Source organism: Tachyglossus aculeatus, chromosome 23 (genome assembly GCF_015852505.1).
Source record: "Tachyglossus aculeatus isolate mTacAcu1 chromosome 23, mTacAcu1.pri, whole genome shotgun sequence".
Classification (NCBI taxonomy): Eukaryota; Metazoa; Chordata; class Mammalia; order Monotremata; family Tachyglossidae; genus Tachyglossus; species Tachyglossus aculeatus.
Window position 1 is genome coordinate 6107697 of NC_052088.1, and position 27720 is coordinate 6135416.

The 27720-nt window shown below is 50.2% G+C and overlaps 1 protein-coding gene across 1 annotated transcript; it reads left to right on the forward strand.

Moving 5' to 3' along the window:
* The first annotated feature begins 1470 nt into the window (after positions 1-1470).
* On the forward strand, positions 1471-22663 carry LOC119944797 (retinol dehydrogenase 12-like). The gene is made up of 8 exons (XM_038765945.1): positions 1471-1703; positions 3188-3421; positions 9392-9510; positions 11745-11900; positions 15259-15363; positions 15842-16051; positions 16168-16357; positions 21962-22663. Exons 2-8 carry the CDS (start codon positions 3354-3356, stop codon positions 22062-22064), a joined length of 951 nt encoding a protein of 316 aa, XP_038621873.1. The 5' UTR covers positions 1471-1703; positions 3188-3353; the 3' UTR covers positions 22065-22663.
* The last annotated feature ends 5057 nt before the right edge of the window (positions 22664-27720 follow it).

The following is a 27720-nucleotide window of genomic DNA, read 5'->3' on the forward strand; positions in this document are numbered from 1 at the left end:
TTGTTTAACAAATGCCATCATTAATTAAGTCACTTCACTTCTCTGGGCCTCAATTCCATCATCTGGAAAATGGGGGTTAAAATTGTGAGCCCCCCGCCGTAGGACAACCTGATCACCTTGTAACCTCCCCAGCGCTTAGAAGGTGCTTTGCACATAGTAATTGCTTAACAAATACCATCATTAATTAATTAAGTCGCTTCACTTCTCTGGGCCTCAGTTCCCTCATCTGGAAAATGGGGATTAAAACTGTGAGCCCCCCCGTAGGACAACCTGATCACCTTGTAACCTCCCCAGCGCTTAGAATGGCGCTTTGCACAGAGTAAGTGCTTAACAAATACCATCATTAATTAAGTCACTTCACTTCTCTGGGCCTCAGTTCCCTCACCTGGAAAATGGGGATTAAAACTGTGAGCCCCTCCCCCCCCCCCCCCCCCCCCCGTAGGACAACCTGATCACCTGGTAACCTCCCCAGCGCTTAGAAGGTGCTTTGCACATAGTAATTGTTTAACAAATGCCATCATTAATTAATTAAGTCACTTCACTTCTCTGGGCCTCAATTCCATCATCTGGAAAATGGGGATTAAAATTGTGAGCCCCCCCCGTAGGACAACCTGATCACCTTGTAACCTCCCCAGCGCTTAGAAGGTGCTTTGCACATAGTAATTGCTTAACAAATACCATCATTAATTAATTGTCACTTCACTTCTCTGGGCCTCAGTTCCCTCATCTGGAAAATGGGGATTAAAACTCTGAGCCCCCCCCACGTAGGACAACCTGATCATCTTGTAACCTCCCCAGTGCTTAGAAGGTGCTTTGCACATAGTAATTGCTTAACAAAAGTAATTGCTTAACAAATGCCATCATTAATTAATCAAGTCACTTCACTTCTCTGGGCCTCAGTTCCCTCAGCTGGAAAATGGGGATTAAAACTGTGAGCACCCCCGTAGGACAACCTGATCACCTTGTAACCTCCCCACAGCGCTTAGAAGGTACTTTGCACATAGTAATTGCTTAACAAAAGTAATTGCTTAACAAATGCCATCATTAATTAATCAAGTCACTTCACTTCTCTGGGCCTCAGTTCCCTCATCTGGAAAATGGGGATTAAAACTGTGAGCGCCCCCGTAGGACAACCTGATCACCTTGTAACCTCCCCAGCGCTTAGAAGGTGCTTGGCACATAGTAATTGCTTAACAAATGCCATCGTTAATTAATTAAGTCACTTCACTTCTCTGGGCCTCAGTTCCCTCATCTGGGAAATGGGGATGAAGACTGGGATGCGGCAGACCAAACATCTGGCCCATCAATTACTGGGCCTAAGGAGTAAGCCAGGCCTTCCGTGCTCCCAGGAAGACTAGAGAGGAGAGCTGTGGACGGGCAAGAGTTACTTGTTATCGGCCCTGTGGCCTTGCGTAGGCGGGTGTTGCTTGTTACTGGTTTTGAAGGTTACAGAATGGCTGTGTTATAAACACAGCAACATGGAAAATTACAGAATGTGACCGAAAGATATAAAATTCTTGCGGCTTAACCCAATAAACAGTCTCCTCGTCCGCCTTGAGACTCGCCTAGGCCTGCGTTCTTCCATTGCGAGTGCCCGTCTCCCCACCGCGCTGGACGCGTGGACGGCAACGCTGGGAGCCCCACGTGGAACAACCCGATCACCTTGGATCTCCCCCGGAGGTTCGAACAGTGCTTGGCACAGAGTAAGTGCTTAACAAATACCCTCATTAATTAATGGTCACCTCACTTCTCTGGGCCTCGGTTCCCTCATCTGGGAAATGGGGATGAAGGCTGGGAGCCCCGCGTGGGACAACCTGATCGCCTTGGATCTCCCCCTGCGCTTAGAACGGTGCTTGACACTTAGTAATAATAATAATGATGATGGCATTTATTAAGCGCTCACTAGTAAGCGCTTAGAACAGTGCTTGGCACATAGTAAGCGCTTAACAGATACCAGTGTTATTATTATTATTAATACTCACTGAGGAGGTAAAGCTCCCGTGAAGTCCCAACCTTTTTCCTCTCCCCCTCCCCATCCCCTCCGCCCTACCTCCTTCCCCTCCCCGCAGCACCTGTATATAAGTTTGTACGGATTTCCTACTCTATTTATTTTACCTGTACACATTTCCCATTCTGTTTATTTTGTTGATGACGTGCGTCTAGCTTTACCTCTATTTATTCTGATGACCCCCGTCCACATGTTTTGTTTCGGTGTCTGTCTCCCCCATTCTCGACTGTGAGCCCGTTGTTGGGTAGGGACCGTCTCTAGATGTTGCCGACTTGTACTTCCCAAGTGCTTAGTACAGTGCTGGGCACACAGCGTTCAATAAATATGAATGAATGAGAAGCAGTATGAGGGAGGACAGAGCCAATTCATAAATGCCGCGAGCCCCAGATACAGCTTATAACATAGCAACTCCCGCTGAGTGCTCAGGCCTCTCGCCTCCCCTAAGGAGCGGAGTCCGCTGCGTGCGTTACACCCAAAAGGGCCCAAGTCCAGAGCAGTCCTGGGAGGGAAATTGGACGGGATAATAAAAGCTTGCTTGGGAAGGCCATCCGCTGAGTAATTCTCTACTCCGGTGTTTTGGCCGGCATCAATAGCCTATGTGCAGAGCACTGTTCTAAGCGCCGGGGAGGTTACAAGTAGACTCACTGCCCCTCTCCTTCTTCTAGCCTGTGAGCCCGCTGTTGGGTAGGGACCGTCTCTATAGGTTGCCAACTTGGACTTCCCAAGCGCTTAGTACAGTGCTCTGCACGCAGTAAGGGCGCAATAAATACGATTGACTGAGAGCTTCAAGGCCCTACTGAGAGCTCACCTCCTCCAGGAGGCCTTCCCAGACTGAGCCCCTTCCTTCCTCCCCCCCTCTCCATCCCCCCCATCTTACCTCCTTCCCTTCCCCACAGCACCTGTATATATGTATATATGTTTGTACATATTTATTACTCTATTTATTTGACTTGTACATATCTATTCTATTTATTTTATTTTGTTAGCATGTTTGGTTTTGTTCCCTGTCTCCCCCTTTTAGACTGTGAGTTGGGTAGGGACCGTCTCTATATGTTGCCAACTTGTACTTCCCAAGCGCGTAGTACAGTGCTGTGCACACAGTAAGCGCTCAATAAATACGATTGATGATGATGATGATGATTGATTGATTGATTTGGGAGTTTTGCCTCCGTTTCCCAGGCTCCTCCAGGACTCCTCCGGCTCCCAGATTTAGATCTGATCCTGGGCTGGGCTCGGTCGCTTGGAGATTAGCCCTTAAGAACAGGAGGAACAGGATCAGCCCAGGGAAAGGAGCAGGACGAACCGGAGGAGCGGCCACCGCCGGAGCGAGGACGGAGGAGCAGAGATGATCGGCACCCTCGGCTTGGTGGCCATCCTGGCTTTGCTTCTGTACAAGGCAGCTCCCTACGGCAGGTCAGTGCCCATCCCTTGAGCCCCAAGAACCTTGCTTTTGGGGAGGGCCGGGAGGAAATCAATCAATCAATCGTATTTATTGAGCGCTTACTGTGTGCACAGCACTGGACTAAGCGCTTGGGAAGTCCAAGTTGGCAACACATAGAGACGGCCCCTACCCGACAGCGGGCTCACAGTCTAGAAGGGGGAGACGGAGAACAAAACAAAACGTATTAACAAAATAAAATAGAATAGATATGTACAAGTAAAATAAATAAATAAGCAATGGAGGAAGCGATGGAGGCAGTCACTTCACTTCTCTGGGCCTCAGTTCCCTCCTCTGTCAAATGGGGACGAATAGTAATACTAATGATGGCGTTTATTAAGCGCTTACTATGTGCAAGGCACTGTTCCAAGCGCTGGGGAGGATACCAGGTGATCAGGTTGTCCCCCGGGGGGCTCACAGTCTTCATCCCCATTTTACAGATGAGGGAACTGAGGCCCAGAGAAGTTAAGGGACTTGCCCAAAGTCACCCAGCTGACAAGTTCCCCCTTCTAGACTGTGAGCCCACTGTTGGGTAGGGACCGTCTCTGTATGTTGCCAACTTGTACTTCCCAAGCGCTTAGTCCAGTGCTCTGCACACAGTAAGTGCTCAATAAATACAATTGAATGAATGACGAGTGGTGGAGCCGGGATTTGAACCCATGACCTCTGACTCCAAAGGTTTCCACTGAGCCACCCCACGTGGGACAACCTGATGCCTTTTTTTAAAATTCATTCATTCATTCAATCGTATTTACTGAGCGCTTACTGTGTGCTGAGCACTGGACTAAGCGCTTGAGAAGTACAAGCTGGCAACGTAGAGAGACGGTCCCTACCCAACAGCAGGCTCACAGCTTAGAAGGGGAAGACAGACAACAAAACAAAACATACTAACAAAATAAAATAAATAGAATAAATATGTACAAATAAAATAGAGTAATAAATACGTACAAACATTTATACAATGGCATTAATGGCATTATTTAATGGCATTTATTAAGCGCTTACTATGTGCAAAGCACTGTTCTAAGTGTTAAGCACGGTTCTAAGTGCTGAATTGTATTTCCCCCAGCACTTAGAAGAGTGCTTGGCACACAGTAAGTGCTAAACAGATACCATCATTATTTTTTTTATGAGAAGCAGCGAGTTTTAGTGGAAAGAGCACGGGCTTGGGAGTCAGAGGTTGTGGGTTCTAATTCCGACTCCACTGCTTGTCAGCTGTGTGACTTTGGGCAAGTCAGTTTGATTCTTTGTGCCTCAAATACATCATCTGTAAAATGGGGATTAAGACTGGGAGCCCCACTCTGAGACAACCTGATGACCTGTATCTATCCCAGCGCTTAGTACAGCGTTTGGCACATACTAAGTGCTTAGCAAATACCATCATCATCATCAGAGGAAGAGAAAATGGCAATCAATTAATCAATCAGTGGTACTTATTGAGCACTTACTGCCTGCAGAACATTGTATTGAATACTTGGGAGAGTACAATAGAACAGTCGGATGACCCGTCCCCTGCCCACAACGGGTTTACGGTCTAGAGGGGGAGGTAGAAGGTAGTAGAAATAAATAAATGACAGATATGGACGCAAGTGCCGTGGGGCTGAGGGAAGGGTGAAGAAAAGGAGCGAATCCAAGTGCAAGGGCGATGCGGAAGGGAGTGGGAGAATCAATCAATCAATCAATCAATCGTATTTATTGAGCGCTTACTATCTGCAGAGCACTGTACTAAACGCTTGGGAAGTACAAATTGGCACCACACAGAGACAGTCCCTACCCAACAGTGGGCTCACAGTCTAAAAGGGGGAGACAGAGAACAAAACCAAAAATACCAACAAAATGAAATAAATAGGATAGAAATGTACAAGTAAAATAAATAAAAAAATAAATAGAGTAATAGGAAATGAGGGTCTTGGGGAAGGCCTCTTGGAAGAGACGGGCCTCCGATTAGGCTCTGAAGGTGGGGCGTGTGATCGTCGGTCGGATACGAAGAGGGAGGCGGTCCGGGCCAGAGGCAGGACGTGGGCGAGAGGTTGGTGGCGAGACGGGTGACATGGAAGTAGAGTGAGTGGGTTGGCATTAGAGGAGGCAAGGAAGACAAGAGTGTTATAGAGAATACCAAGTGGCCATGCTCTTTGGGCATTTAGTATTCACCCCACCCTCAGTCTCGTGGCCCTTACGTTCACAGCTGTAAGGTATTTATTGATAGCCACTCCGGTCAGTCAATCGTATTGATTGAGCGCTTACGGTGTGCAGAACACTGTACTGAGTACTGGGGAGAGGACAGTATAATAATAATACTAATGGCATTTGTTAAGCACTTACTATGTGCAAAGCACTGTTCTAAGCGCTGAGGGGGGGATACAAGGTGATCAGGTTGTCCCCCGGGGGTCTCACAGTCTTTATCCCCATTTGACAGATGAGGGAACTGAGGCTCAGAGAAGTGAAGTGACTTGCCCAAGGTCACAAAGCAGACGTGTGGCGGAGCTGGGATTAGAACCCATGACCTCTGACTCCCAAGCCCGGGCTCTTTCCACCGAGCCACGCTGCTTCTCCCGAGCCGTGTTGCTTCTCATATGTATGACCATGTAACAGACACAGTCCGTGCCCATGACGAGCTTACAGTCTAGATGGGGAGACAGACATTATGAGAAAGAAATAAACCGTGCTCTTTCCACCGAGCCACGCTGCTTCTCCCGAGCCGTGTTGCTTCTCATATGTATGACCATATAACAGACACATTCCATGCCCATGACGAGCTTACAGTCTAGATGGGGAGACAGACATTATGAGAAATAAATAAGCTACAGATACATCCATAAGTGCTGTGGGCCTGGGGGTGGGGGTGGGCGTGGGAGGGTGAATAAAGGGAGCAAGTCAGGGCGACGCGGAAGGGAATGGGAGAAGAGGAAAGGAGGGCTTAGTCAGGGAAGGCCTCTTGGAGGAGGTGGGCTATGAAGGGAATGTCTAGACTCTAGACTGTAAGCTCACTGAGAGCGGGGAACGTGTCTACCAACTCTGCTGATGTTGCCAACTTGTACTTCCCAAGCGCTTAGTACAGTGCTCTGCACACAGTAAGCGCTCAATAAATACGATTGATGATGATGAACTCGCCTAGGCAGTCCGTACAGGGCTGTGCACGTGGTAAGCGCTCAATAAATACCATCGATCGATCGGTTGATTGCGCTGCATTCGGTAAGCGCTCAATAAATACCACTGATTGATTGACTGACTGACTGATGGAGGTGGGCCCCGTCTGGGGAAATGGGGAGAGAAAGAAGGGGGCGTCATGACCCAGCCCGTTCGCCAAGACCGAACGGGGGAACAGGTCAATTGGGCTTAATTGGAATGAGTGGGGATTGGGGATAGCCATCTCATTCATTCATTCATTCAATCAATCGTATTTATTGAGTGCTTACTGTGTGCAGAGCACTGTACTAAGCGCTTGGGAAGTACAAGTTGGCAACATATAGAGCCCAACAGTGGGCTCACAGTCTAGCTCTTTCCACTAAGCCACGCTGCCCCTGCCCCTCCACTTTAAGAGAGCATCCTGCGTGCGCACACAGTACTAGCAGCAATAGCATTTAAGCACGTGCATAGCGCTGTGCTAAATGCTGAGGAACCATACACGGGTGGAAATTAGGTGTATGGTCCCTGGTCCTCTAGGGTGTCATCTGCAGGGGAGACACAAAATCAACGGCTACAGCTTACGATCAAGACAAAGTTAGAGGTCTAGAGGGATCTAATGATCCCGTCGATTCATTTAGAGGGTCAAAAGCACTTGAAATTGGACCTTGCTTGCCCGATTTGCTCAATTTAAGTGGGGGGGAATCATTCCTTCACTTTTAATGATGGCATTTGTTCAGTGCTACCTATGTGCCGAGCACTGTTCTAAACGCTGGGCAAGCTAATCAGGTTGGCCCACGCGGGGCTCACAGGCTTCACCCCCATTTGACAGATGAGGGAACTGAGGCCCAGAGAAGTGAAGTGATTTGCCCAAAGTCACGCAGCTGATCAGTGGCGGAGCCGGGATTCAAACCCACCACCTCTGACTCCCCAGTTCAGGCTGTTTCCACTGAGCCACGCTGCTTCTCTAGCTCTACTTTTCTGGGCCAAGGGAGCCCTGGGTTGGGCGGGTGATCATGAGCGATGGCTGCCGTGAAGTGAGACGCTTGGAGAAAAATCCCCATTCTCCCTCCCTGACGCTGCTTCAATCAATCCATGGTATTTAGTGAGTGCTTACTACATGCAGAGCGCTGTACTAAGCGCTTGGGAGAGTACAGTACAACAGAATTAGCAGACACGTTCCCTGCCTCCACTTCTCTTCTCTGTGCCTCAGTTACCTCATCTGTAAAATGACGATGAAGACTGTGAGTCCCATGTGGGACAGGGACCGTGTCCAACTCAATTACCTGGTATTTGTCCTAGTGCTTAGTACAGTGCCTGGCACAGAGTAAGCGCTTAACAAGTACAAATACAAATCTGAGGTTTAAAGATGGGGCTTTTGGCCAGGTTATTTGTGCATCCTTGGGAGGTGGGTACCCCAGGGGAACGGCGGGGGAGATATGGATTTTTTACCCAACAGAGCCAAATGGAGGGGCTTTTTTCCCAATGGTATTGTTTAATAATAATAATTTTGGTATTTGTTAAGCGCTTACTACGTGCCAAGCACTGTTCTAAGCGCTGGGGAGGATACAAGGTGATCAGGTTGTCCCATGGGGGGCTCACAATCAATCCCCATTTTACAGACGAGGTAACTGAGGCCCAGAGAAGTGACTTGCCCAAAGTCACCCAGCTGACAAGCGGCGGAGCCGGGATTTGAACCCGTGACCTCTGACTCCAAAGCCCGGGCTCTTTCCACTGAGCCACGCTGCTTCCCTTACTGTGTGCAGAACACCACTCTAACAGCTGGGGAAAGTACGATACAACTGGTTGGTAGACGCGACCCCTGCCTGCCCACGCGGAGTTTCCAGTCTACTTTCTGGAATGACTGGTTTCTAGGGTCTGCCTGAGGAGATGGTCCCCTTGACTGTGCTATTTATAAGGCATGTTCAGATTATTGGACGGAGGAGTCATGGAAAACAAAAACAATCATTCAACCCACACACTGAACGCTTACTAAATGGGAAGCACTCTACTGGGCTGAATAGATTTGCTCTCCAGGAGCCACCGGGGCTAGTAGGACTCTGTTAACTGCCCCCGACAGAAAGGCATTAATCTCCGCGCTTAGAACAGCGCTTGGCACAGAGCAACCGCTTAACAAATACCATCGTTATTATTCTCGTGGCCCAGCCTGGCCAAGAATCGTCAGGGTTGTACATCGATCAATTTTTAGCTGTCATTTCTTTATTTATATTGATTCTGTTTCCCCCTCTAGATTGTAAGTTCACTGTGGACAGGGACTGTGTCTGGTTTTTGTTGTATAGAACTCTCCTAAGTGCTCTGCATGCAGCAAGCGCTCGATAAATTTGATTGAATGAATGGAAACCCCAGTGCAGCAGAAGCTGGCAGGGATGATGCCCTTGGGGCACAGGATAATAATGGTAGCCCACCAGTTCAGGGTCCCTCTTCCCAAGCCTGGCACAAGGCTTGTTGGAGATAATAATAATAATGGCATTTATTAAGCACTGCTCTAAGCACTGGGGAGGTTACAAGGTGATTAGGTTGCCCCTCAGGGGGCTCACAGTCTTAATCCCCATTTTACAGATGAGGGAACTGAGGCACAGAGAAGCTAAGCGACTTGCCCAAAGTCACCCAGCTGACAATTGGCGGAGCCGGGGTTTGAACCCATGACCTCTGACTCCAAAGCCCGGGCTCTTTCCGCTGAGCCACGCCGATGCGTACAGAGATTCAGAACAGTGACCAGGCTAAGGGAAACCCTGGCTTTGGGCACCCCAGGCTGGCTCAGGGAAGAGAATGTACAAATGCCTTCTTCTCTTCCTCTGTAGGAAGTATTTTGCAGGAGGAGTGTGTAGGTCGACGGCGCGGCTGCACGGGAAGGTGGTCGTGATCACGGGAGCCAACACCGGCATCGGGAAGGAGACGGCCAAAGACCTGGCTCGGAGAGGTAAGCTCGCCGTCCCTCGGCCGGCCCCGGGCAGCGGGCACAGCTCACCTCCCTCTCGGGTGACTGCGGCCCGTCTTCCCCTCCCGGGCAGCGGGCGCCTGGCCGGGACCCTCGAGCTCTCCGGGTTTTGGGGGGCTGGCTCCAGCTGCGGGCCCGACTCCCCCGGCCCTCCCTGTCTCCTCCTCTCCCCGGGGTTTGTCCGGCGGCCTCCGCGGAGCAGGGACGCCCGTTCCTAGCTCCGGGCCGCCTCCGTGAACCCCTGGAGCTGCTCTGGGGAAAGGCCCTCTTCTCCATTTCACCCCTCTGGAAGCGGGTGGAAATCAGGGGAGGGGAGAGAGGAGAGGGCAGCCCTGGAGAAACACAGCTGAGTTTGCGGTGGCTTGGCAGTGACAACCCCAAAGTGGAGTCTCCTTCCTGTGCCCAATCCATAAACTCGGTGCCTTTATTTCCCCCAGAGGCCTCCAAACCATGCAGACACACACACACCCCTCCCTATTTTCTCTCATGCCCTGATTTTCTCTCTCTGCCCTTGTGTCTCCTTCTCCAAGATCCGTCCCACACATGCCCTCTTTCCCTTATTTCTTCACCCCCGGGGGGACACACCGCCACCCCCACCCCCGCAACTCACTCACTCACTCTCACACCCCTAATCCCGACCTCGGCCCGGTGGATAGCTCACGGCCCTGGGAGTCAGAAGGACCTGGGTTCTAATCCTGACTCCTCCACAACCTTGCGTAAATCACTTACCATCTCTGTGCTTAAGTTACCTCATCTGTGAAATGGGGATTAAGGCCGAGAGCCCCAGGTCAGGGATTATATCCAACCCAATTAGCTTCTATCTACCCCACCGCTTAGAACAGTACTTGACACATAGTAAGCGCTTAGCAAATACTACAATTATTAGTAGTAATATTATCACTCCACACCTTGACTCCTTGTTCTTCCCCTTTGCCTTGGCTTCCAGGAGCCCCTATGATAATAATAATAATAATAATAATAATAATAATGGCATTTATTAAACTCTTACTATGCGCAAAGCACTGTTCTAAGCCCTGGGGAGGTTACAAGGCGATCCGGTTGTCATTCATTCATTCAACTGTATTTATTGAGCACTTACTGTGTGCAAAGCACTGGACTAAGCGCTTGGGAAGTACAAGTCGGCAACAAACAGAGACGGTCCCTACCCAGCAGCAGGCTCACAGTCTAGAAGGGGGAGACAGACAACAAAACAAAACATATTAACAAAATAAAATAAATAGAATATGTACAAATAAAATAGAGTAATAAATACGTACAAACATATATACATATATGTATACACATATGTATATACATACGTACCAAGCGCTTGTTACATATGTAACAGAAGCAGCTTGGCTCAGTGGAAGAGAGCCTGGGCTTTGGAGTCAGAGGTCATTGGTTCAAATCTCGGCTCCTCCACTTGTCAGCTGTGTGACTTTGGGCAAGCCACTTCACCTCTCTGGGCCTCAGTTACCTCATCTGTAAAATGGGGATAAAGAGTGTGAGCCCCCATGGGACAACCTGATCACCTTGTAACCTCCCCAGTGCTTAGAACAGAGCTTTGCACGTAGTAAGTGCTGAATAAATGCCATTATTATTATTATTACCTTCTCTGCATCTCCATTTCCTCATCTGTAGAATGGAGATTAAATATCTACTTTCCCTCCCCCTTAATAATAAAAGCCATTATTATTATTATATGTATATATGTATATACACATATACATTTATTTATAATAAATACGTACAAATATACATACATATGTTTGTATGTATTTATTACTCTATTTTATTTGTACATATTTATTCTATTTATTTTATTTCGTTACTATGTTTTGTTTCGTGGTCTGTCTCCCCGTTCTAGACCGTGAGCCCGCTGCCGGGTAGGGACCGTCTCACAGGGGGCTCAACGGTCTTCATCTCGATTTTACAGATGAGGGAACCGAGGCCCAGAGAAGTGAAGTGACTTGTCCAAAGTCACCCAGCTGACAGTTGGCAGAGCCGGGATTTGAAGCCATGACCTCTGACTCCAAAGCCCGGGCTCTTTCCACTGCTTCTCACGCACATAGACACCCCCTATTCCAGACCCCAATCTTGTTCTTTCCCCGTGTCCCTCGGGAACCCATGTGATCGTACACACGCACACCCCACAGCTGCCCCGATTGCCGCCGCCGGTCTCCTCCTCATCCCTTCCCAATGGGTTGGTCCCGCAGGAGCCCGGGTGATCATCGCCTGCCGGGACGTGCTGAAGGGCGAGTCGGCGGCCAGCGAGATCCGAGCCGGGACGGGGAACCAGCAGGTGCTGGTGCGGCGGCTGGACCTGGCCGACACCAAGTCCATCCGGGCCTTCGCTGACCGTTTCCTGGCCGGTGAGGGACAAACTGGGGAGCGGGAGAGGGAGATCCCGGGATGCGGGGGCGGCGTCTCCCCTCGAAGCTGTGTCCTTTTCGGCCCAGTCATCCCAGAACCACCACGACTGGTTCGGCTACTGTGTGAGCCAGCCTGGCTGTGTCAGCCAAACCTGGCAGGCCTCTAATCTCCACCCAGATCAGTGACCAGAGCAGCTTAATTCCCCGGGCAAGACCTCGGAGGAGATGACAGAGGGGGAGGCATCCTTCTAGACTGTGAGCCCACTGTTGGGTAGGGCCTGTCTCTATATGTTGCCAATTTGTACTTCCCAAGCGCTTAGTACAGTGCTCTGCACATAGTAAGCGCTCAATAAATACGATTGATGATGATGATGATGATGATGATGATAGTAAGCACTCAATAAATACGATTGATGATGATGATGATGATGACCGTCTCTATATGTTGCCAACTTGTACTTCCCAAGCGCTTAGTACAGTGCTCTGCGCACAGTAAGCGCTCAATCAATCAATCAATCGTATTTATTGAGCGCTTACTGCGTGCAGAGCACTGGACTAAGCGCTTGGGAAGTACAAGCGGGCAACATAGAAATACGACTGAATGAATGAATCCAGGGAGACGGAGAGGAGACGGAGGAGCACGTAGTTTGACGGGGAAGCAGTCCCGGAGCCTCGCGGCGGAGGGAGGGGGTGAAGAGAAGCAGCGTGGCTCAGTGGAAAGAGCCCGGGCTTTGGAGTCAGAGGTCATGGGTTCAAACCCCAGCTCCGCCAGTTGTCAGCTGTGTGACTTTGGGCCAGTCACTTCACTTCTCTGGGCCTCAGTTCCCTCATCTGGAAAATGGGGGTTAAGATTGTGAGCCCCACGTGGGACAACCTGATCACCTTGTGACCTCCCCAGCACTTAGAACAGTGCTTTGCACATAGTAGGCGCTTAATAAATGCCATCAAAAAAAAAAAAAGAGAGAGAGGAGGCCTAGCCCAGAGACCGACTTGCCCGTGTGGGAGCCGGGGCAGAGGTGGGGTTGTCACCTAGGCAGTTTCCCTTCTGCCTCCGAGAGGAGGGATGGGCCTGCCCTGCCCAAAGAGCTGTGGGAGTGGAGCTAATAAATCGGGTCATAGTGCCAACTCCGGGGCCGGGCACCTCCCTCCTCCCACACTGAAGCCAGGGGCTCTGCTTCTGCCCTCTGTCATCAGCGGCAGGTGAACTCTATATATTTATTCTAATTATTTTATTTTGCTAATATGTTTTGTTCTCTGTCTCCCCCTTCTAGACTGTGAGCCCGCTGTTGGGCAGGGACCGTCTCTGTATGTTGCCAACTTGTGCTTCCCAAGCGCTTAGTACAGTGCTCTGCACACAGTAAGCGCTCAATAAATACGATTGACTGAATGAACTGTGAGGAAGAGGAGCAGTTTAATCTCAGAGTCTAATGTGGGGTCCCCTTAACTAGGCAGCCCTGTTCTAATAACAGTAATAATAATAATAGTGGTGGTATGGGTTAAGCGCTTACTCTGTGCCAGGCACCGTACTGAGATATATGTTGCCAACTTGTACTTCCCAAGCGCTTGGTACAGTGCTCTGCACACAGTAAGTGCTCAATAAATACGATTGGATGAATGAGTGAATGAATGGATCCAAGCAAATCGGGTTGAGTGCTGTCCCTGTCCCAAATCTTTATCCCCATTTTACAGATGAGGGAACCGAGATCCAGAGAAGTGAAGTGACTTGCCCAAGGTCACACAGCAGACAAGTGGCAGAGCCAGGATTAGAACCCAGGTCCTTCTGATGCCCAGGCCTGGGCTGTAGCCACTAGGCCACACTGCTTCTCACAGGAGCAGCACAAAGCGGGGTTCTAGGGGAGCTTCTGACATGCCTGGAAGTGAAGTTGGGAAAGTAGTGGATCCTCTCTGAATCCAGCCCTATATCATCATCATCATCAATCGTATTTATTGAGCGCTTACTGTGTGCAGAGCACTGTACTAAGCGCTTGGGAAGTACAAGTTGGCAACATATAGAGACAGTCCCTATCCAACAGTGGGCTCACAGTCTATATGTGTGCAATCAAACAGTGATATTTAATAATAATAATTGTGGTACTTGTTAAGTGTTTACTATGTGCCAGGCACGGTACTAAGTAACTGGGGTGGATACAAGTAAATGGGGTTGGACACGGTCCCTGTCCCACGTGGGCCCCACAGTCTCAATCCCCATTTTACAGATGAGGTTACTGAGGTCCAGAGAAATAAAGGGTCTCAATCAATCAATCAACCAATCAATCGTATTTATTGAGCGCTTACTATGTGCAGAGCACTGTACTAAGCGCTTGGGAAGTACAAATTGGCAACACATAGAGACAGTCCCTACCCAACAGTGGGCTCACAGTCTAAAAGGGGGAGACAGAGAACAGAACCAAACATACCAACAAAATAAAATAAATAGGATAGAAATGTACAAGTAAAATAAATAAATAAATAAATAAATAAATAAATAAATAGAGTAATAAATATGTACAACCATACATACATATATACATATAGACATATATACAGGTGCTGTGGGGAAGGGAAGGAGGTAAGATGGGGGGATGGAGAGGGGGATGAGGGGGAGAGGAAGGAAGGGTCTCACAGCGGAGCCAGAATTCGAACCCATTGACTTTCTGACTCCAGGCCCATTAAACGCTTACTGTGCAGAGCACTGAACTCAGCGCTCGGGACAGTACAGTACAACTGAGCTGGTAGACACGTTTGCTGTTCACAAGGACCGCACGGTCCGGAGGGGGACACAGACATTAAAATCCATCAATAAATTGAGGATACGTCCGTAGGTGCTGTGGGGCTGAGGGAGGGGTGAAGAAAGGGGGCAAATCCGAATGCAGGGGCGATGCAGAAAGGAGTGGAAGAGGAGGAAATGAGAGCTTAGTCAGGGAAGGCCTTTTGGAGGAGGTGTGATTTTAATAAGGCACTGAAGGTGGGGAGACTCGTTGTCGGTTGGATATCAGTTGGGGTGGGGGGAGTACCAGGCCAGTGGCGGGGGGGGATGTGGGTGAGGGGTCTGTGGTGAAATAGACATAAACAAGGACACGGTGAATTTCCGATGCTTGCTGTGTCTTCTTCTAGACTGTGAGCCCACTGTTGGGTAGGGACCGTCTCTATATCTTGCCAACGTGTACTTCCCAAGCGCTTAGTCCAGTGCTCTGCACACAGTAAGCCCTCAATAAATACGATTGATTGATTGAAATTAGAAGCCCACTGAGGGATAGGGTTAGTGTCTGATTCCCACATGGGTATTCTCTCCCAGCGTTTTGTACAGTGTTCTGTACTCAGTAAGCACCTAATAAGTGTTATTATGATGACTCTGCAGAGGAGAAGCAGCTCCACATCCTGATCAACAACGCGGGAGTGATGATGTGCCCCTACTCCAAGACCGCCGATGGCTTTGAGATGCACCTGGGAGTCAACCATCTGGGTAAGGGGGTCTCCCCGTGGCCGGAGACCCATCCCCCCGTCCCCCCATCCCCGGAGACCCCGAGGACCCAGCGGGGCCTGGTTTTCCCGGCGATGAAGCCGCGGGGCCGGACACGTCGGGGAGAGGGAGAACGGCTCCCTCGCTGAGAGCGGGGATGGGGAATACCTGCCCTCTCCAGTTCTCCTCGTGTCCTGAGATTCAGATTGCCAGCTCCGACTGGAGAATCCGGGCCCGTTGAGCCGATATTCCTTCTTATCCCCGGTCCGGGCCCCTAGAATCAGGTGGGCACCGGCACCTCAGAGCGAGGCCTGGGTTCCGCTAAGCCTCTCGGGTTCTCCCGGGAGGCCCCTCCGGCCCCAGAGCTAAACTCCGCTCCCGGCTCTCGGGCGTTAGCCGAGGACTTCGAACCGTCCACCTCCCCACCCGTTGACGACCCGACCCCCGACCTCTCCCGACCACGTCTCCCCCGCCCCGGCAGGCCACTTCCTCCTGACCCACCTGCTGCTGGGTCGCCTGAAGGAGTCAGCCCCGGCCCGGGTGGTGAACGTGTCTTCCCTGGCCCACATACTGGGCAAAATCCGCTTCCACGACCTGCAGGGAGAGAAGCGCTACAGCGGCAACCTGGCTTACTGCCACAGCAAGCTGGCCAACATCCTCTTCACCCGCGAGCTGGCCCGGAGGCTTCAAGGCAAGCGTGCGGTTGGGCGGAGCGACTCGGGGGAGGTTAAGTCGGAGAGGGAAGCCGTCAAAGGCCCGGTTTCTTGGCAAAGGTGGCCGGCAAACCCCCCGTCTCTTCTGTCCCAGGCACCGGAGTCACCACTTACGCGCTTCACCCGGGCCTGGTCCATTCCGAGCTGGTCCGGCATTCGCTTCTCATGTGCCTGGTCTGGAGACTCTTCTCCTTCTTCGTCAAGTCATCCCAAGAGGGAGCCCAGACCAGCCTGCACTGTGCCGTGGCCGAGGACTTGGAATCCCTGAGCGGAAAATACTTCAGGTGGGGCTCTGGCGTCGACCGATAAGCACGATGGTATTTGGTATCTGTAAATTATTGATCCGTATCTACGGTTTATTTATTCCTATCTGTCATTCGTTTATTTCTATTAACGTCCGTCTCCCCCTCTAACTTGGAAGTTCGTTGCGGGCAGAGAACGTGTCTGTTTATATATATATATCAGATACTGCATCCGACTTAACAAATTAGTGACAGTCGATTGTAATTATCGAGCACTTACCGTGTGCACAGCACCATACTAAGCACTCGGGAGATTACAATATTGTAATTATATATTACAATACAATATATATATGTAGGGAAGCAGCGTGGCTCAGTGGAAAGAGCCTCGGCTTTGGAGTCAGAGGTCATGGGTTCAAATCCCGGCTCTGCCGATTGTCACCTGTGTGACTTTGGGCAAGTCACTTCACTTCTCTGGGCCTCAGTTACCTCATCTGTAAAATGGGGATTAAGACTGTGAGCCCCCCCAACATGGGACAACCTGATCACTTTGTACCTCCCCAGTGCTTAGAACAGTGCTTTGCACATAGTAAGCGCTTAATAAATGCCATCATCATCATTATTATATTGTTCTATTGTAATCTCCCGAGTGCTTAGTACAGTGCTCTGCACACAGCAAGTGCTCGATAAATACAATTGACTGTCACTAATTTAAGTCGGATGCAGTATCTGATCCACATGGGGCCCCTGGTCTAAAGAGGAGGGAGAACAGGTATTGAATCCCCATTTTACAGCTGGGGAAACTGAGGCCCAGGGACGTTATGAGACTTGCCCAAAGGTCACCCAGCAGGTAAATGGTGGAGTTGGGCTTAGAACCCAGGTCCTCTGTCTCCCGGGGCCGTGCTGCTATCTGTGTATATCTGTACATATTTATTATTCTATTTTATTGATGATGTGTATACATCTATAATTCCATTTATTTATATTGATGCTATTGATGCCTGTCTATTTGTTTTGTTTTGTTATCCGTCTCTCCCCTTCTAGACTGTGAGCCCGTTGTTGGGTAGGGATGGTCGCTATCTATTGCCAAATTGTACTTTCCAAGCGCTTAGTGCAGTGTAAGCACTCAAGCGCTCAATAAATACGATGGAATGAACGAATGGCCAAAGTGGGCAGAAGCAGAGGGTTGGCGGAAGCGTGAAAGAAGCAGCGTGAGCTAGTGGACAGAGCACAGGCCTGGGAGTCGGAAGGACCTGGGTTCGAATCCCGGCGCCTCTCCTTGACCGCTGGGTGAGCCGGGGCATGTCACTTCACTTCTCTGGGCCTCAGTTACCTCATCCGGAAAATGGAGCCCCACGTGGGACAGGGACTGTGTCCAACCAAACTGACCAAACTGTTTCTACCCCAGCCCTTAGTACTGTGCCTGGGATGTAGTAAGCGCCCAAAAGATACCATTAAAAAAAAATCTCTGGGGCTATCCACTAGGCCACGCTCCTTCTCTGGTACTATGGGGAGGTGTGGTCTAAGTGTCCAAATAGCTGGGGGGACACACAGATACAGAACTGAATGCTTGGGGAGAAGCGTTGAGGACACCTAGAAGAACGTTCAAATCCCGGCTCCGCCAACTGTCAGCTCTGTGACACTGGGCAAGTCACTTAACTTCTCTGTGACTCAGTCACCTCATCTGTAAAATGGGGATTGAGACCGTGAGCCCCCACCATGGGACAACCTGACCACCTTGTACCTCCCCAGCCATTCAGTTGATGCGACCTGGGGTCTTTCCTTTCCAGACAGATAATAATAATAATAATAATAATAATGGCATTTATTAAGTGCTTACTATGTGCAAAGCACTGTTCTAAGCGCTGGGGAGGTTACAAAGTGATCAGGTTGTCCCACGGGGGGCTCACAGTCTTAATCCCCATTTTACAGATGAGGGAACTGAGGCCCAGAGAAGTGAAGTGACTTGCCCAAAGTCACACAGCTGACAGTCGGCGGAGCCAGGATTTGAACCCATGACCTCTGACTCCAAAGCCCGGGCTCTTTCCACTGAGCCCCACTGCTTCTCTGTAATGATGATTTCACAGCTCTGTGAATGGCTTCAGTTCCCAAACTCTCCTGCGTCTTGAGCCCAAATCAATCAATCGCATTTATTGAGCGCTTACTGTGTGCAGAGCACTGTACTAAGCGCTTGGGAAGTACCAGTTGGCACCGCATAGAGACGGTCCCTACCCAACAGTGGGCTCACAGTCTAAATGGGTCGAGGCCCCAACCCTCGTCTCGAGCGACGAGGGTATCGGAGGGAGGGCGAGATGCGGGCGTGAAGAAATGTCCAGCCTCTCACCGGGTTCGTTAGGCCAACTGTCATCATCATCATCATCAATCGTATTTGTTGAGCGCTTACTATGTGCAGAGCACTGTACTAAGCGCTTGGGAAGTACAAATTGGCAACATATAGAGACAGTCCCTACCCAACAGTGGGCTCGCAGTCTGTCCAGTCATCGCTCACCCCGGCTTTTCTCTCCTCACCTCTGTGGAGGTGATGTTCTCTCCCCTCCTTGGAAGGAGGACGGTGGGCTCCGAAAATGCTGGTTTTTCTCGGCCCCTAGTAAGCACTCAATAAATACCATTGATTTTTTAATGGCATTTGTTAAGCACTTACTACGTGCCAGGCACAGAACCGAGCACTGACGTAGATACAATTTAATCAGGTTGGACACAGTCCCTGTCCCACAGGGGATCACAGCCTTCACCCCCATTTTACACATGAGGTAAATGAGGGCCAGAGAAGCGACGTGACTTGCCCAAGGTCGCACAGCAGCCACGTGGCAGAGCCGGGATTAGAACCCAGGTCCTTCTGACTCCCAGGTTTCTGTGCTGGAGCCATTTGCTGCCAACTTGTACTTCCCAAGGGCTTAGTACAGTGCTCTGCACACAGTAAGCGCTCAATAAATACGATTGATGATGATGATGATTTTCCCATGAGCAGAAGCGGTCCATCCCGTTGCTATTTCACCTCCCTCTTCACCCTCTCGCTTTGTCTTTCTCTTCACTAATCCTCCATGACCTATTCAACCTCACTTTCCCCAGGGCAGTGTCCACCGCTCAGCTTCCCGGTATTCATGGAAGATGCAGAGATAGAAATCTTGGGGTGAATTCTCAGTGGCCTCTCTCCTCTTCACTTCCTACGAGAGAGAGACCCGGTCCCAAACCCGGCTCCGCCACTCGCCTACTGTGTGACTTTGGGCAGGTCGTTTAACTTTTCTGTTCTCATCTGTAAAATGAGGATTATCATCATCAATCGTATTTATTGAGCGCTTACTGTGTGCAGAGCTGCTTACTGTGTGCAGGATTAAATACCCATTCTCCCTCCCCTTAGACTGTGAGCCGTATGTGGGACAAGGGCTGCGTACGATCTGCTTGTAATGCCCCCCAGGAGCTGAGGGCCCATAGTAGGCCCTTCACAAATATTACAAAATTATTATCATTATCGCGCTGAGAAGCAACGTGGCCTAGTGGGTAGAGCGTGGGCTTTGGAGTCTGAAAGTCTGGATTCTAATCTCGGTTTTGCCACTTCTCTGCTCCGTGACCTTGGGCAAGTTATTTCACTAATCCCGGCTTTGCCGCTTCTCTGCTATGTGACCTCGGGCAAGTCGCTTTACTTCCCCGCGCCTCGCTTACCTCATTTGTAAAATAGGGATTAATACCGGATTGGATTGGGTCACCCTGATCAGCTTGTATCTATGCCGGCGCTTGTTTTGTTGTCTGCCTCCCCCTTCTAGACTGTGAGCCCACTGTTGGGTAGGGACCGGCTCTAGATGTTGCCAACTTGTACTTCCCAAGCGCTTAGTACAGTGCTCTGCACACAGTATGCGCTCAATAAATACGATTGATTGATTGATTGATTGACAGTACAGTGCCTGGCATATAATAAGCGCTTAAACACCATTAAAAAAGGATCTATCAATCAATTGTATTTATTAAGCGCTTACTGTGTGCAGATCACTGGGATTACTCGGGATCACTCGGGAGAGTATAATATAGCAGAGTTGGTAGACATGATCTTCTAGACTGTGAGCCCACTGTTGGGTAGGGACCATCTCTATATGTTGCCAACTTGTACTTCCCAAGCGCTTAGTACAGTGCTGTGCACGCAGTAAGCGCTCAATAAATACGATTGGTTGATTGATTGACAGTACAGTGCCTGGCATATAATAAGCGCTTAAACACCATTAAAAAAGGATCTATCAATCAATTGTATTTATTAAGCGCTTACTGTGTGCAGATCACTGGGATTACTCGGGATCACTTGGGAGAGTACAATATAACATAGTTGGTAGCCGTGATCTTCTAGACTGTGAGCCCACTGTTGGGTAGGGACCGTCTCTATATGTTGCCAACTTGTACTTCCCAAGTGCTTAGTCCAGTGCTCTGCACACAGTAAGCGCTCAATAAATACGATTGATTGATTGACTGATTGATTCCAGGCCAGGGGGAGGACGTGGGCCGGGGGTCGGCGGCGGGACGGGCGAGAACGAGGCACAGTGAGAAGGTGAGCGGCACCAGAGGACTGGAGTGTGCGGAGGAGGAGAGAAGAGCAGGGTTTTAAGCTCCCTTACCTCAGCTTGGACATCCCGTCCTTCATCTCCCGTGGATTACGAGCAGTGACTGCTACCATGGCTCTGAAGCAGAGCGGCCTAGGGGAAAGTGCTCTGCACACGGGAAGCGCTCAGGAAATCGATCCATCAACCAGTCAATCGTATTTATTGAGCGCTTACTGTGTGCAGAGCACTGGACTAAGAGCTTGGGAAGTACAAGTTGGCAACATACGATCGACTGAATGGCTGAATGTATGAATGAAAGAGCACGGGGGTGGGAGTCGGAGGACCTGGGTTCTGCCGCTTGCCTGCTGTGTGACCCTGGTCGAGTCATTTAAGGCCCCTTGGTCTCCTCTCCTGTGGAAATGGGGATTCGATACCTCTTCTTCCTCCCCGTCGCCACGGAAAGCAGCATGCTGTAGTGGATACAGGACGGGCCCGGAAGTCGGAAGGTCATGGGTTCTAATCCTGGCTCCGCCACTTGGCTGCTTTATGACCCGGGGCGAGTCTCTTCACTTTTCCGGCCCTCAGTTACCTCATCTGGAAAATGGGGATTAAGACTGTGAGCCCCATTTGGGACAGGGACCGTATCCACCCCAGGGCTTACTACAGTTCCTGGCACATAATAAGCAGTCAACAAATACCACAATGATTATTACTATTACCACCCCCCCATCCCCTCCTTCGGCTTGCCCTCTAGACTGCAAGCTCGCCGTGGGCAGGGAATGTGTCTGTTAATTGTTATAGTGTACTTTCCCAAGCGCTTAGTACAGTGCTTGGCACACCGTAAGCGCTCAATAAATGCAATTGAACGAATTAACGAACATACATAGCGCTTCAGTTGGAATTCGGACACCCTCCTTGGCCAGATGAGGGAAGGGGACAGCAGCTCGTTGTGGACGGGGAATGCGTCTGTTAAGTTGTACTCTCCCAAGCGCTTAGTACGGTGCTCTGCACAGATCGAGCGCTCATTAAATAGGATCGAATGAATGAACGAAAGCTGGGGCGGCGTTGATTCTGTGTCCGTGACTCTCCCCTCTCCGTCCAGTGACTGCAAACGGGCCCCCGTGTCAGCTCGGGGTCGGAACGACGCCACGGCCCGGCGCCTCTGGGAGGTCAGCTGCGAGCTTCTGGGAATTCAGTGGGAGTAGCGGCCGGAGGAGGAGCGGATCCCGCCGGCCCGAGCCCACCGGGGTCAAAGGAGACGGCGGCGGGACGCTGAAGGCCGGGCTGGAGCTGCTGGTCTGCCTCCCCAAGCCAACCCTCCCTCTCTGAAACACCCGGGATCCCGGATCCCGTCTCCTCCCTCCTTCCCAGTTCTCCGGCGTTCAGGGATGCTACTGAGGTGAGCACGTCCCGGCCCGATTTCTTCCCGAATTTCGGGGAACTCCTCGTTCCGGTACGGGCCTCTCCGAGGGATGGTCACGGCGGGGCCGCGTGGAACGTCCGTCCACCGTCGTCTCCCACTCCCATCGCCGGTGGCTCCCGCCAACCGAGGGTGGCTTCCAGGAGCGACAAAAGGCAACCACCCTGGCCACCGGCCAGGAGATCGGAGCCTGTTGGGCTGAGGTAGGGGCCAATCCCAGCTTTAAAGTCACTGCCCGCTGGGATCCTTCCAGAATCAGAGCCACAGTTCGACTGCTTCCTCTGAGCAGCGAGGAGGAGTCGCCGCGGTGAAGACGGACTTCCTTGCTTTCCTAAACCACGAAATCCGCAGGGGGAAGAAAATAAAGGCCGAATGGGAACTTTTCCTTGCTTTCCTGTCGTTAATCAGTCAGGGTGGGAGGAAGGGGGAAGTGAGGAGAAGAGAAAGGCTTGTCCCGGTCTGTGGTCTCAAGTGCAAGTCACTAACTTCTCTGTGCCTCTGTTTCCTTACATGTAAAATGAAGATTAAAAACAGGTTCTCTTGCCTTGAGGCTGCGAGCCCCATAGCGGGCAGGGACTGGGTCCAGTCCGATTACCTTATATCTACTTCAGGATCAATACGGTGCTTGGCATGTAGTAAGTGCTTAACAAATACCACCATTATAATAATAATAATGATGGTATTTGTTAAGCGCTTACTACGTGCCAAGCACTGTTCTAAGCGCTGGGGGAATACGAGGTGATCAGGTTGTCCCACGTGGGGCTCACAGTCTTAATCCCCATTTTACAGACGAGGTAACAGGCATAGAGAAGTGAAGCGACTTGCCCAGAGTCACGCAGCTGACATGAGATGGTTTATTTAGAACCGCGAGCCCATTGTTGGGTAGGGACTGTCTCTATGTGATGCCGATTTGTACTCCCCAAGCGCTTAGTACGGGGCTCTGCACACGGTAAGCGCTCAATAAATACGATTGATTGAATGAACGAATGAACTAATCCCAGGGCACTGTCAAAGATCGGGTGATAATAACGGTGGTCGAACCTGGGACAGAGGTAGTCGGAGCCAGCCTGTCCAGGGAAACTTGGGGAAGAGACGGAAAGGCTAAGGAGTCTGCGGGGGTTAGAAGGGTCGCCAACCGAGGCAGACAACACGGATGCTGGCCACAATGGCCTCAAGTGGAAAATAAGATCTTTCTTATTCCCGGATCAAAATTGGGGCCATTTTCCTCTCTATATAAGCATAAACAAGTACCAGCTGTCTTATAATTTATTTTATTTGTACGTTTATTCTATTTATTTTATTAAAATGTTTTGTTGTCCGTCTCCCCCTTCTAGACTGTGAGCCCACTGTTGGGTAGGGACCATCTCTAGATGTTGCCAACTTCCCAAGCGCTTAGTTCAGTGCTCTGCACATAGTAAGCGCTCAATAAATACGATTGAATGAATGAGTGAATGAATAATTAGGATTACTGAAGGGCCTGGGCGTCAGAAGGCCCTGGGTTCTAGTCCCGGTTCTGCCCCGTCTCTGCTCTTTCTGCCCCTTCTAGACCGTGAGCCCACTGTTGGGTAGGGACCGTCTCTATATGTTGCCAACTTGTACTTCCCAAGCGCTTAGTACAGTGCTCTGCACACAGTAAGGCGCTCAATAAATACAATTGAATGAATGAATGCTCTGTGACCCCGGGCAAGTCACTTCACTTCTATGTGCCTCCGTTAACTCATCTGTAAAATGGGGATTAAGACTGCGAGCCTCACGTGGAACCACCTGATTACCTTGTATCTACTCCAGAGCTTAGTACAGTGCCCGGCACATAGTAAGCGCTTAAATACGATAATAATAATTATTATTATTACCACACCACACAGGTCACCGCTGGGTCTAGGGCAGGACAAGCACATATTAGAGTGAGCAGCTCTCCCAGTAAGCGCTCAATAAATACAACCGATGGATTGACTGATTGTGGTGACAGCAGGAGGAAGGTCAGTATGCTACCGGGGCAGGTGGTTTCTGCTGGGGCGGCATCCTGCCCGATGGTGAGGGCAGCAGTGTCCGTAGAGAAGCAGCGTGGCTCAGTGGAAAGAGCCTGGGCTTTGGAGTCAGAGGTCATGGGTTCGAATCCCGGCTCTACCAAATTGTCAGCTGTGGGACTTTGGGCAAGTCAATTCACTTCTCTGGGCCTCAGTTGCCTCATCTGTCAAATGGGGATGAAGACTGTGAGCCCCCCGTGGGACAAACTGATCACCTTGTAACCTCCCCAGTGCTTAGAACAGTGCTCTGCACATAGTAAATGCTTAATAAATGCCATTACATAACATCCATCGAAGAGCCATCAGCTCCAAGAGACCTTCCCTAAGTCCTCCTTTCCTCTTCTCCCACTCCCTTCTGCGCCACCCTTGCACTTGGCTTTGCTCCCTCAGCCCCACAGCACTTACGTACATATACAGAATTGATTTATTTCTATTAACGTCCATCTCCCCCTCTCAACTGCAAACCCGCTGTGGTTAGGGAGTGTGTCTACCAACTCCTGTCATACGGTACTCTTCCAAGTGCTTCACTCTGCTTCCTGGATCATTTTTTTACAAAAATATTCAGGCCACGTTTCCCCACTCAAGAACCTCCAGTGGTTGCCCTTCCACCTCTGCTTCAAACAGCTTACCGTCAGCTTTAAAGCACTTAATCACCTTTCCCCCCACCTCACCTCACTACTCACCAATCACAACCCAGTCCGCACACTTTGCTCCTCTAATGCCAATCTTCTTACTTTGCCTCCGTCTCATCTATCTCGCCGCTGACCCCTCGCCTGCTTCTGGTCTGGAATGCCCTCCCTCTCTTCATATCTGACAGACAGTGACCCTCCCCACCTTCAAAGCCTTATTGAAGGCACATTCATTCATTCAATCGTATTTATTGAGCGCTTACTGTGTGCAGAGCACTGTACTAAGCGCTCGGAAAGGACAAGTCAGCAATAAAGAGGCAATCCCTGCCCACACCGGGCTTACAGTCTAGAGGGTCTCCCGCTAAGACCACTTGGGGGGCTTGAAGAGAGGATCCTCAGAAGCCTCACGAGTTCCCTTCACCGTTAACTATAGCGAACAATGTCTATACTACCAGGAAAGATTTTTCAGCTGCTAATCTCTCATTCATTCATTCAATTGCATTTATTAATAATAATAATAATAATAATAATAATAATAATAATAATGGCATTTATTAAGCACTTACTGTGTGCAGAGCACTGTACTAAGCGCTCGGAAAGGACAAGTCAGCAATAAAGAGGCAATCCCTGCCCACACCGGGCTTACGGTCTAGAGGGTCTCCCGCTAAGACCACCTGTGGGGCTTGAAGAGAGGATCCTCAGAAGCCTCACGAGTTCCCTTCACCGTTAACAATAGCGAACAATGGCTATTCTACCAGGAAAGATTTTTCAGCTGCTAATCTCTCATTCATTCATTCAATTGCATTTATTAATAAAAATAATAATAATAATGGCATTTATTAAGTGCTTACTGTGTGCAGAGCACTGTACTAAGCGCTCAGAAAGGACAAGTCAGCAATAAAGAGTCAATCCCTGCCCACACCGGGTTTACAGTCTAGAGGGTCTCCCGCTAAACCCACTTGTGGGGCTTGAAGAGAGATTCCAGTAACAGGATCCTCAGAAGCCTCACGAGTTCCCTTCACCATCAACAATAGCGAAAAATGTCTATTCTACCAGGAAAGATTTTCAGCTGCTAATCTCTCATTCATTCAATTGTATTTATTATTATTATTAATAATAATAATGGCATTTATTAAGTGCTTACTATATGCAAAGCACTGTTCTAAGCGCTGGGGTGGTTACAAGGTGATCAGGTTGTCCCACAGGGGGCTCACAGTCTTAATCCCCATTTTACAGCTGAGGTAACTGAGGCACAGAAAAGTGAAGTGACTTGCTCAAAGTCACACAGCTGACAATTGGCAGAGCTGGGATTTGAACCCATGACCTCTGACTCCAAAGCCCGGGCTCTTTCCACTGAGCCACGCTGCTTCTCTATTAATAATGCTGGCATTTATTAAGCGCTTACTACGTGCAAAGCACCGTTCTAAGCGCTGGGGGGATACAAGGTCATGAGGTTGTCCCACATGGGGCTCCCAGTCTTCATCCCCATTTGACAGATGAGGGAACTGAGGCCCAGAGAAGTGAAGTGACTTGCCCAAAGTCACACAGCCGACGAGTGCGGGAGCCAGGATTTGAACCCACGACCTCGGACTCCAAAGCCCGGGCTCTTTCCACTCAGCCACGCTGCTTCTCTATTAATAATGCTGGCATTTATTAAGCGCTTACTACGTGCAAAGCACCGTTCTAAGCGCTGGGGGGATACAAGGTCATGAGGTTGTCCCACATGGGGCTCACAGTCTTCATGGAAAGAGCACGGGCTTTGGAGTCAGAGGTCACGGGTTCGAATCCTGGCTCTGCCACATGTCTGCTGTGTGACCTTGGGCGAGTCACTTAACTTCTCTGAGCCTCAGTCACCTCATCTGTAAAATGAGGATTAAGACCGTGAGCCCCACATGGGACAACTTGATCCCACTGTATCCCCCAGCGCTTAGAACAGTGCTTTGCACATAGTAAGCGCTGAACAAATGCCATCATCATTATTATTATTTATTATTATCCCCATTTGACAGATGAGGGAACTGAGGCCCAGAGACGTGAAGTGACTTGCCCAAAGTCACACAGCCGACGAGTGCGGGAGGCAGGATTTGAACCCACGGCCTCGGACTCTAAAGCCCGGGCTCTTTCCGCTGAGCCACGCTGCTTCTCTATCGAGTGCTTACTAAGTGCCGAGCACTGTACTAAGCACTTGGGGAAGTACAATTCAGCAGTAAAGGGAGACAATCCCTGCCCACACCGGGCTTTGAAGTGGAAGCAGTCAGCCCCCCGAAAACCACCCCAAAAATCTGTAGTCTGGAAGTATTGGGGCCCTTGGGGTAACCGGGGGGGCTTGGTCACCCTACTGTGGGGGCCTGCCTGCCCACACATGGTACCCCACCCCAGCCACCAACGACGGACGGAGAGGATTTGCGGGACCACCTGGGAGAGGGGAGGCGGGGGTCCCACTGCAACGGCCGGGGCGGGAACGTGGAAACGCTCCAGGAGATCGGAGCCGGATCCCCGGGCAACGCGTGCTCAGGGCACGGACCCGCGGCCACGGGCCGAACCCTTCCAGGAGGGAGCGGGAAATAACGGTGCTCACCTGAAATGAGGTACCGGGCAGGTGCTTTGGACACCATCCCTCTCCAGGAGGGCTTGGGAGTCAGAGGGTGCGGGTTCTAAATCCCCGCGTCGGCTGTGTGACTCCGGGCAAGTCTCTTCACTTCTCTGGGCCTGTTACCTTGTCTGTAAAATGGGCATTAATAATAATAATAATAATAATAATGGCATTTATTAAGCACTTACTATG

Excerpts from the sequence above, each read along its gene's own strand:
- LOC119944797 (XM_038765945.1), top strand. The coding sequence starts at position 3,354 with ATGATCGGCACCCTCGGCTTGGTGGCCATCCTGGCTTTGCTTCTGTAC. Across the intron at positions 3,422-9,391 it reads AAGGCAGCTCCCTACGGCAG|GAAGTATTTTGCAGGAGGAG; the intron begins GTCAGTGCCCAT and ends CTTCCTCTGTAG. Across the intron at positions 16,052-16,167 it reads GCTGGCCCGGAGGCTTCAAG|GCACCGGAGTCACCACTTAC; the intron begins GCAAGCGTGCGG and ends CTTCTGTCCCAG.